The sequence below is a fragment of the Macadamia integrifolia genome, chromosome 12 (assembly GCF_013358625.1).
Source record: "Macadamia integrifolia cultivar HAES 741 chromosome 12, SCU_Mint_v3, whole genome shotgun sequence".
In the NCBI taxonomy this organism is placed as follows: domain Eukaryota; kingdom Viridiplantae; phylum Streptophyta; class Magnoliopsida; order Proteales; family Proteaceae; genus Macadamia; species Macadamia integrifolia.
The window spans coordinates 27,569,848-27,580,412 of NC_056568.1; the positions used below are offsets into that span (position 1 = coordinate 27,569,848).

Here is a 10,565-nt window from a genome sequence, read left to right on the forward strand (position 1 = left end):
TTAATCCTAATTAAAAGTATGTATCAATTTGAACTCTAAATACCTTTACTCTTCAACCTTGAACACATCAATGAATCTGATCCCTGAACATTCCTCTATACCTTAATCCAACATAAAAAAAATCCACCTCCCCCACCCCCAAAAAAAAATAAAATCCAGTTATTTGGAAAGGGCACACCAGCACAATCATGTAGATGAAGATCCTTGGCAACATACACAGCATTCAGTATAACTTCCTGATTTTCTAGAATGACTTTTCAGTAAAGCACTTCAAGTTGATACTTTTAAGAAGAAATCATCCCAACAAAATGAGAATGTGATTCTTTGGATGGAAAAAATGAAAATTTTCAGTTTATGAACACCCCAAAAGATGTATCATGCATACAAATATATAAAAAATACACATATCCAACACCAGAACCTCACCCAACATGGTAACTATACATCATTATATCATACAACTTGGGTAGGGTCTGAAACTTGGAAACAACCTTTCCAGTGAAGTAGACAGGAAGGGTGTGTACATTTTTGCTCCTCCCAAACCCTGCAGTAGTGGGAGCCTCATGCACTGGGTTGCTTTTTTTTTTTTTTTCTTCTTCGATTCGACGATATAGAACCCGTTCCTTGCACCCCTTTCTTGCACTAGCACATCTGCCAAGGAGTGTTCATAGATCTTGGTCCATGAAAACAATATGTTCCCTTGTATGGACATAGCTCGAGCCCTCCTGATTAGGTCCACCGACCTCCATGGTACATCTCCATTCTGTGATAGCCATTTGATAACCAAATTTGAGTCTCTCCATTACTGTGTCCATGGCTAATGGGCATAGATTGATTAACCTTGAATGATCACCCTTACTTGTGGAGTCCTTTCTCCTAATGGGACCTGGAGATACCATAAGGATATTACCCAAATGATATCTCTACACTCCCGGCCTCCATTCCTGCTGGGTTTGGATTCCCAAAACTACTGCCATCAACAGTTAATTTAATGGGGCTTACAATTGGTGGATTCCACTTGTCCCCCACAGCTATTTCTCCATTTTCAAGCTCAAGACAGCAATTCCATGGTTCACCAGTAGCCTCTGCAAGAACATAACCCACCTTTAAAATGATGGAAACGGTTGCGGTCCCTCACAGTTATGTCCCTATTTTCAAGCTTGGACACCAGTTCCATGGCTCTATGACAATCCCCACATATCCTTAAGTTCTTCACAATTTTGATTGGTGATTCTGGTTCTGAAGTAATTAGTGCAAATGTTAACGCCAACTTTTCGCTGTGACAATACAAGGCTTGTTCTCCATCCTCCTCATTCAAGTTCCTCAATAAGACCCCAGTGTCTGGTTCATACCCCATTGGTTTGATTCGCTTCATGAGCTCATCCCAAGCAGCATAAATCTCTACAGATTTTGGGTGTGACCTATCTCCAGCAGTAAATTCATGTAAAACACCGCCGAGTTCAACAGCACTACATCCAGGAGTCTTCTGCACATGATTGGCCTTCATCCTAGCTCTCACCTTTGCAACATCTCTCCATTTCCTCACTGAGGCATACACATTGGACAAAATCACATAATTACCATCATGGTTGGGGTCCAACTCAATAAGCCTATTAGCTGCTTCTTCAGCCAATTCAACATTTTGCTGGGATTGACATGCAGTCAGCAATGCTCCCCAAACAACCCTGTCAGGCTGGACAGGCATGCATTTTATAAACTCATAAGCATCTGTTAACTGCCCTGCGCGACCAAGTAGGTCAACAACACAACCATAATGCTCAACTTGTGGAACAATGTTGTATTGATTTTGCATCAAACTGAATACCTCTAAGCCCTCGGATGTCAATCCTCCATGACTACATGCACTAAGCAAGCCTACAAAGGTAATATCATTGGGTAATACCCCATTCCTTTTCATCAAGGAAAAGATCTCTAGAGCTTCTTTTCCCTGCCCATGTATAGCCAATCCCTTGATCATTGCATTCCAAGCAGCCAAGTCCCTTGTAGGCATTTCCTGAAACAAGTGACAAGCTTGATTTATGTCTCCACATTTGGCATACATGTCAATAAGAGAAGTAGCCAAGAAAACATCCAACATGATCTCATTCTTCTTTATGTAAGTATGTACCCACTCCCCAAGCCCCAAAGCACCGATCTGGGAACAAGAAGCAATCAAGCTAACCATTGTTACTCCATCAGGTTTAACACCTATCTTACGTTCTGATTGCATCTCTCGAAATAGCTTAATTGCCTCCATCGGTCTTTGATTCTGAGAGTACCCTGCAATCATCGCATTCCATGTCACAAGATCTTTCTCCGGAATCTCATCAAACACTTTTCTAGCATCATCCATTCTCCCAAGTTTAGCGTAAAGACTTAAGAGTCCTGTTGAAACGGATAGGGAATTAGCTGACTTTGCAAAAGTGATGATCTGTTCCACAGCATCCGAGTCTGGTGAGATAGCCCCAAAGACAGCGGACATTACCGAAAGTATTGTGGCATTGTCAGGTCTGATTCCAGACTTCAACATTTGGGAAAATATTGACAAAGCTTCATCATTCTGGTTATTTTGAGAATATCCAGCAATCAAAGCATTCCACGAGACTAAATTTCTCTCGGGCATCTCATCAAATAGGTTCTTAGCAATTTCCAACCGCCCTGATTTCGCATAAGCACTAATCATTGTATTCCACGAAATGGCATCTCTTTGAGGCATTTCATCAAAGATCTTTCGTACTGAATTCAAATCATCCGAACTCACAAATCTCAATAACATGATATTCCAAGAAGTCAAATTGGGTTCAGAAATTTGCCTGAAAACCAGCATTGCAGCTTCATTCTGATGGCACTTAAAGTACATATCCAGAAGCGAATTTAACACAAAAATATCTTTAGAAACAGTACTGTTCTTAATCAGGTAGCCATGAATTTGCTGGCCAAGGTAGGTGGAGCACATGGCAGCGCAAGCCTTGAGGACATAAGGGAAGGTGAAGTGGTCCGGAATGAATTCCCTCAAAACAAATCGAACATAGAAGAGAATAGCTATCTCAAAGTAACCGTTTCTAGTATAACCCTTCAGCATAGAATTACAGAGGATGAGATCAGGTTCTTCAACATAGTTGAAGAGACGGCCAGCATAGTCCATGATTCCAGAATCCGAGCAGATTGAGATGAGTTTTGTAATGAGAATATTGTCATGGTGGAGGGCTCTGCGGATGAGTTGGGCTTGGACTTGCTTGAGCTCGTGGAGTTTAAGCCTGGGGTTTTGTCGAAGTAGGTGGGAGAAGAATTGCTCATCTTTCGACCTTCGAAGAAACTGAGGTGGTTTCCCTATTGGATCCAAAACCAAAGTTCTGTCCATCAGATTTCAAAAATGGAAGTTTCAGACTCAGCTCCAGAAAGCTTCTCCGGTTGGTTTCTCTACTGAAATTAGCAGGAGGTGTACGTGGATGATTTTTTTTGCCACGTGGCAGTATGTATGGGTAACAATCTTATCTACATCGTCATGTAATTATGATTATAATTGTAAAGTTTACATGATTATAATAATAATGGTAAAAATATCCCATAAGAGAAGGCGGGATTGAATTGGATTCCTCTCCTTGGAGCAGATACGTAACTCCTCAAGTCATCATCTCACCCCCTTCTGTTGAAATCGTTGATAGCACATAGTATATAGCTAGCCTAACTTGACAGACCCAATTAATTTGTGTTTGAATTACAAATCGAGAGGAGTAGCGGATATCATATGAAAACACTAAATAACTCTCGAAATGAAAATTATCCTATAAATATTGTATTCAAGCCTACTAGAAATGCAAATTATAGTATTCATTTTTATGGGTATGTAAACAAGAAAAAAGTGATCCTAGGGAACAAGTTCCTAAGTCTCCCCATTGAGAGGAATGGATGAGACTTTGGAGAAAATGATTCTCTCCAATACCAACCATTTACCATCTCATCCATCCAACAGTTAAGACAACTTAGACATGCATCACCTGAGCGTTGGACATGAATCCCTAGTCAAATCCGACTTTCATTCAATTAATATCCAATTAACCATCCAACATTTTAAAGGATTTGAATACACATCCCAACATATATAGATGTATATCTCCAGATCAGTCTGGTCATCGAATCGGATAGATATGGCCGTTGTCATCAGATCGAATAGATATGGCCTTGATCAATCTTGATAATTTGCCGCTACCCATATCAGTGGATTGATACAAAGGTTAAAACAGATTAAAAAACATTTTTTATTGATTCCAAAAATATTTCTGTCCAATCAAAAGCCGATGTTAGATTGAGAAGCCACACCAAAACAGCTTAAGTTCATCATTAAATCTCACATGTTACAAAGGATGCGCTTGATCCAACAATAAGGTCCAAGTTAGTGATCAAAACAACCTCTCGACATTCTCGGGGTAAGATAACATAGTTCTCTCCCCCGGACCTCGTGCACCAGGTACACTCTTTTTATTTTATTTCATTAAATCTTACATGTTACTGTTCATTAGGGTTTAGATGCAAACGAAAATAGGATTCTTCTCTCACTGAGTGAAGGAAAATTCGATCCTATTACCTTTATCCTAATTTTGAAGGTTTAGAAGCAACCATCACTCTATATGTTCTCTCTGTAAGAAAGGCATTGAAACTGTCTCACACCTCCTCCTTCACTATTCCTTTAGTAGCAGAACATAGTTTGCTTATATGCCCCATCTCTTACAAGCTTCCATGGTAATATTTTCCCTTATTGCCTATCATTTTTCATCTCAGCTCAATCTTCTTCAGCTGACAAGAACTACCTTATGCACTTGTAGGAAGGGCTTTATGGGCAGTGTTGAATTAGGATCACAGAGAGAGAGAGAGAGAGAGAGAGAGAGAGAGAGAGAGAGAGAGAGAGAGAGAGAGAGAGAGGTAAGTGGTAACTCATTACTTCCATTTTGCCCCAAGTTTAGGGAGGGTGACCTAGTTATTGTTGACAACCATATTACTATCATTCATCAAAAACAGAAAACTTTACAAGACGTTTCTTTTTCCAATGCAAGGACCTCTTTATATACACAATTACATCTATATTAGTTATCAACAAATCCGTAGCAAAATCAACATAATAAACAGAGACTAAGATACCCTTACTCCACCCTACTTTTAACCTTACAAGTGGAGAAGGGCCATTTTTCCTGAATTTCTAACTAGCACAGGACTAAGTATTTCTCCAGTTACCTTTCAGGACAAGTACTGTCCTCTCTTTTAAGAGTGTAGAATGTATCCAAGCACCACACCAATAAGTCCAACCATGCAGACAAACAGAAAGGGGAAACCCACGACAGTAGCTCTTCGCACACCATTCTTCCTTCTCAAAACAACCTGACAAGAGGGAAAAAATGTAGTGTCAAAAGCAGAAATGCAATCAGGAAGAACATATAGTCACAGAACTTAGCAGACAAAATTGCACCAGAGTAAAGGTTACAAGGAAACTAGGTCAACGGGGGAGGCAATAGAGGCAGAAACCAGTAAACAAACAGCTTCATCTATAATTTATACTGCTTAATGGTAGAATAACAACTACCTAAGCTTAGTCACATGAACATGAACCAAGCAGTAAGATGCTGCAAAAATTCAGGTAGAATGGGAGGGAAAGAATAGTAGAAGTAATTTGCCACAGAAGCAGGCGATTCATTAGTCAGAATTCACAATTTCTGGGAACTTTATGGATGTAAACTCTTTTAAGTTGTTAAATGTACTTTGGATTGCTTAAATCAAGGCGTAATTGCAATGGTACTGGATAATCTGAGATTATGCACCATGCTCAAGTACTAATATTCTAACAACATACACAGAAAGTAAAATCAATTTAAGCAGAATAATGATACCACCTTGTACTAAACAGGGTACCAACTCACTATCTTTATCACTTATAAAGTAGCCTTTGCTTGTGTGGTAACAAAAGCTAGACCTTTCACCAGAGGGCGGACCTCAGTGCAACGGTAAGGTTGCTCCATTGCGACTAGGTCGCGGGTTTCCAGTCAGGAAACGGCCTCTCTGCAAAGCAGGGGTAAGGCTGTGTACATTATGACTCTCCTCAGACCCTGTAGTGGTGGGAGCCTTATGCACTGGACACCCTTTTTTTATGAGAGACCTTTACCCAATCATCAAGTTTATATAATTCAGGTTTCACAATTGGTTCTACTCAGTGGTAAATTAGAGATGTTTGGAAGAATTTCAGGGTTTAAACCTTCAGTCATGAATCATGAACATACGAAAATAGAGAATGTCAGATGGGTAAAATTAAAAAATTACTCACAAGTTCTTGCCGTAATGTTTCCCTTTCTTGACTGATTGCATTCATCTCCGCTGTTAGCTTTGCCATGGAAATATCAGCCTGCAAAGCAACGTCAACACCTTCATCAATATTATTCTGCAGCTTTAGGGAGGAGACTTACTACTGCAAATAAAGAATAATACACGTGAAAACCACGTGAAAATACAAACTCCAGCTACAAAGAAAATGAGAAAATATTGGTAAGCTTTTCTCGGGTAGATCAACCAACACTTCGAAGGAAATGAACTATATCAAAACCCCCAACTTTTTCTCGGGTAGAAGAACAGCATGAGAAGAGAGGGTGGGAGCTCCTTATGCTGATGAGTTAATGCTAAAGTTATTTTAGTTCATGACATTTCTTGAATTCTAGTTAGAGGTCTATGACTAGCTTATGACATGATTTCAGGTCATACCAGAAGTACCCATAACTTTGCAATGGTGTTCCAAATGGAATGATTATAATTCTCTTAAACTTGGTAGCAGGAAATAGTAAATGCATACTGACCTCACATAGCTTCACTTTCCATTCATTGGGCTTTGAATGCAACTCCTCAGTCACCTTAGCAAGCTTTTGCTCCACGATTTCCTTTGCCAGTTTCAAGTCCTCAATTTCCTTTGCTAATTTCTCCACACTATCATCTGGTTTCAAATCAACATTTTTACAAGGTTTCAACTCTTCCACACTATCAGCTGGTTTCAAATCAACATCTTTACAAGGTTTCAACTCCTCCACACTATCAGCAGGTTTCATATCAACATCTTTACTAGGTTTCAACTCCTCCACAGCATTAGCTACCTGGCAGGGAGTGGGAGGGGAATTATCACATGAGAGGTGATCTGCTGACTTCTTCTATAATGCTAGCTGAAGAAAAAGTTCTAGAATATAATTTGCATGCTCAACTTATTTGAAACAGATGCCTCACAAGGGTATACCAGTACAAGGTTCCTGGTTGATTTGGACACACCAAAATTTCCAACCACAAATGACACCTAGGCAACTGATATAATGTTCTTTACAGAACTTATCAAAGAAAGGAAAAAAAGAATAAAATTGCAGTTTAGAAATGCTCCACCATGCCAACATATTTTAAGAAAGAATTGTGTATTTCAAAGATCCACAAACAAATAAAAGACTGCCCGTACCAAAGTCCATTATAGTGGGGAAAAAAAAACAGTTTCAAAGCAAGGACAAATTCAGTGAAACCATGTTGCAAAAACAGCATTTCTCACCACAATTCACAAATACATCCCATGAATAATGTTCCTAATTGTTCTTTAGAAAAATACGGAGCCAAAACTGCAATGGGAAGGAAAAATTGAAAGGTAAAGAAAACTAAATATAAAAATGAAATAAACAGTATGCAAGTTTTCCTATCTGCCATTAACGTAATACTTTCATTTACCATATGAGACGGTAGATAGTTTTCAACTCCGTTGAGTACTTGGTCTCTTGGAATTGAAGCTTCATGTGCAGGATCCAGTTTCAAGGTTCCGTTAATTGTTTGCAGTACTGGTGAATGGGGTGGGCTAACAGGAACCACTTTCACCTTATTCTCTTCAAAATGTTTGAAACTATCCTTGGGGAGTGGGCTAACAAGAACCACTTTCAACTTATTCTCTTCAATGTGTTTGAAACCATCCTTGGTGAACTGTCAAAGGAAACAATGAGAAACACAAATAACCATTTAAATCCAATCACAACTACTAAAACTTACCATGCTAGGTGTAATATCCTCCTCAGTTGTCCCAAAGGGAACAATTGTGCTCTGGATTAGGAATTTATCTTTACACTGCAGATCAGGCGGAGCTTCCCGTTGAGCTTGCATTGTAACTATTTTGACACCAAATGCAAAGTGTAAGGAATTGACCGAAGTAAACATGCAGCTATCTAGTCAGTAACATGGCATACAGGAAAAAAGACCAATACTTGATAAATACTACCTTCACACAAAATGGAATTCATAGCCATAGAATGAAAAATGTAGAAGGTCATTCTATAATCCATAAGCATCAGTCAGCAGGCAATATATGGTTCACAAAAATTACAAAGAGCACATCCAACTCAAAATTGAAGACTGAAAGAGTCACAAAAGTTGAGGATTGTGCCAATGATTCTGTGCTATACAATTTTTCAAGTCATCATACAGACACCCCATATCAGTCTTTGACATCAAAAGTTGTCCTTGTTACATAAAAACAGACAAAACCTGGAGCAGAGTATTATTGAAAGAATGAATGCACTGTCATGAAACAGCTCCCTAAGGTATTTTTTTGGGCTACGTTTAAAGTGAGGGCATATACCTGTAAAATTACAAGTTGAACTTGGCAAGACAATGCCAACATTGGGTTGCACACAATATTTCTTTGGAGATGTAGTTTTAACCTGCCAATATGATGCTTAAGATATATTAGTTGCCAAAGATTTAGAGATCAAATAGGATACATTGTACAATACCTAGATTTTGCATTTCATAATTTGACCCTCTTTCATAATTTAAATGCATAAATAACCAGACAGAAAGGAAATAAATGGAAAAAGGGGAGGGGGGGAGGAGAGAGGAGATATGCAAGTTGCAAAACATAGAAAGCTACGAAATTCTGCAACTAAAACAATGTCATGATATTTATGCAAGAATTTGTTCATACCTTGAAAGCAACATACTGATTAGAGTCATTGACAAGTTGGACTGTGCACGAAATTCGCCTCTTCGGCACAACTAGCAAAAATGAAAATGTTTAATATGTCAGATCCATCAACTTTAAGATATATTTGATAGTCAAAGATGTAAAGCACAACATTGCGAAAGATACAGAATAACAACATTATTTTCACATTTACAGGAAGCCCTTAAAACCAAATGAAGAATAACTACATTATATTGTATAAAGAAGAAAAGGAAAAAAATTAACAATGCAGTGCCGGTGACTTTGATGGCATAGTAAAAAATGAAACCTATAGGTACTAATTGAAAGAAGCTACATGAGAGTTTTAACATCTAGACAATGTGTTGCTAAAATAAAAATGGTCCACAATCGAAGATACCCTACCAGTGAACAGTATCAATGTGTCACAGTTTAGGCTATTATGCTTATTCAGGTAATCTTGAATAAGGCTTCATTTGGGACTCTATAATCCACCACACCATCCGCAAATCTGAACATTAGGGGGAAATTGATTGGGTCGTTGAATCATCATTGGTTGATCAACACCAATTCAAGAATACTGCCAAGAAGATATGGATGATGCACTTAATTTAGTGACTTCTAAGGAGTATCTAGTAGGAAATTTAGTGGAAGTAGTTTCTTGAGTGGCAAAGACTGACCAAGTGAACCAACAAAGTGGAATTCTTTTGTATGCATTCAGGATGAGGCAACACAGAGGAGGGACATCCCACAATAAACTAAGTAGTTGGGCAAGATATCAACATTATATCGTTTCTCTAATGTCTTGTACGATCCTTACAAGTTACAACTCGATGACAGTTTCCTATGATAGGAGAATTGCTGTTGGACACCAACAAGAATTGCTAGCTGACAACCAAGAAACTCTAGCAGCTACCTATTCTAACGTTCCACCATTTGCTTTTCATGCTTTATGTTTTCTTCTATAAGTTCATTTAATGGACACAGCCCTGACTATGAGTAAAAGAGTCGTAAGAAATTTCTCAGGGCACAGGTAAAAGATTTCTCATGTCATAAGTTAGAGAACACGGTTTAGTATTTCCCGGAAAAAACATGGTTTCATCTTCTAAAGTAAATCCCAGTTCTCATCCACTGTTGGCAGTGCTAGACACTGTTTGACAAAAAGAAGATAGTTTTGACTTCAATTTCTACTAAACCAGTAAACCATACAAACAGCTTTTCCGGCTTGCAATCTCTTTCCTCTTTCCTCTATTTCTTATTCTTTATTACCTCTCTTGGGCGGGTACAACCAGATCAGGATTCTCTATATCCTGTACCATAAGGCGAGGATTTTGGTTGTCATCTCCAATGTAATGACAGTGTCTCGATAGAACAAACTCGCTCTTGGCCACCACAATATAAATGTCTTATAACCTAACCTTTCTCCACATAGAATTTGGAGATTCTCGCCTGATAAGTTAGCTAGAGAAGAGTAGAAGACTTGAAAATTTATTCTGACACTTGTAATAATGATAGACCTGATGGATGTAGATCGTGTTATGCATCCACCCATTTCAGTCAAGGACCACTGATCCAGATACCCACAACCCAACCA

General features: G+C 38.7%; 2 protein-coding genes across 2 annotated transcripts in view; both read right to left on the bottom strand.

Moving 5' to 3' along the window:
• Positions 1-201: 201 nt before the first annotated feature.
• Positions 202-3,566, bottom strand: LOC122057372 (pentatricopeptide repeat-containing protein At4g21065-like). Its single transcript, XM_042619444.1, has one exon. The coding sequence runs from the start codon at positions 3,359-3,361 to the stop codon at positions 1,073-1,075; it is 2,289 nt and encodes a 762-aa protein (XP_042475378.1). The 5' UTR covers positions 3,362-3,566; the 3' UTR covers positions 202-1,072.
• A 1,412-nt stretch (positions 3,567-4,978) lies between these two features.
• LOC122057155 (vesicle-associated protein 1-2-like) overlaps positions 4,979-10,565 on the bottom strand; it is a 7,700-nt gene continuing 2,113 nt past the window's right edge. Inside the window, exons 3-9 of the mRNA XM_042619167.1 lie at positions 8,975-9,045; positions 8,630-8,711; positions 8,044-8,159; positions 7,732-7,977; positions 6,834-7,124; positions 6,311-6,388; positions 4,979-5,373 (exon numbers count right to left, since the gene is read on the bottom strand). Of these exons, the coding sequence (XP_042475101.1) occupies positions 5,257-5,373; positions 6,311-6,388; positions 6,834-7,124; positions 7,732-7,977; positions 8,044-8,159; positions 8,630-8,711; positions 8,975-9,045 (1,001 nt within the window). The 3' untranslated portion in view covers positions 4,979-5,256. The remainder of the gene's footprint in view (positions 5,374-6,310; positions 6,389-6,833; positions 7,125-7,731; positions 7,978-8,043; positions 8,160-8,629; positions 8,712-8,974; positions 9,046-10,565) is intronic.

What these genes read in the sequence shown, in the direction of transcription:
- LOC122057372 (XM_042619444.1), bottom strand. Translation starts at nt 3,361, where the DNA reads ATGGACAGAACTTTGGTTTTGGATCCAATAGGGAAACCACCTCAGTTT.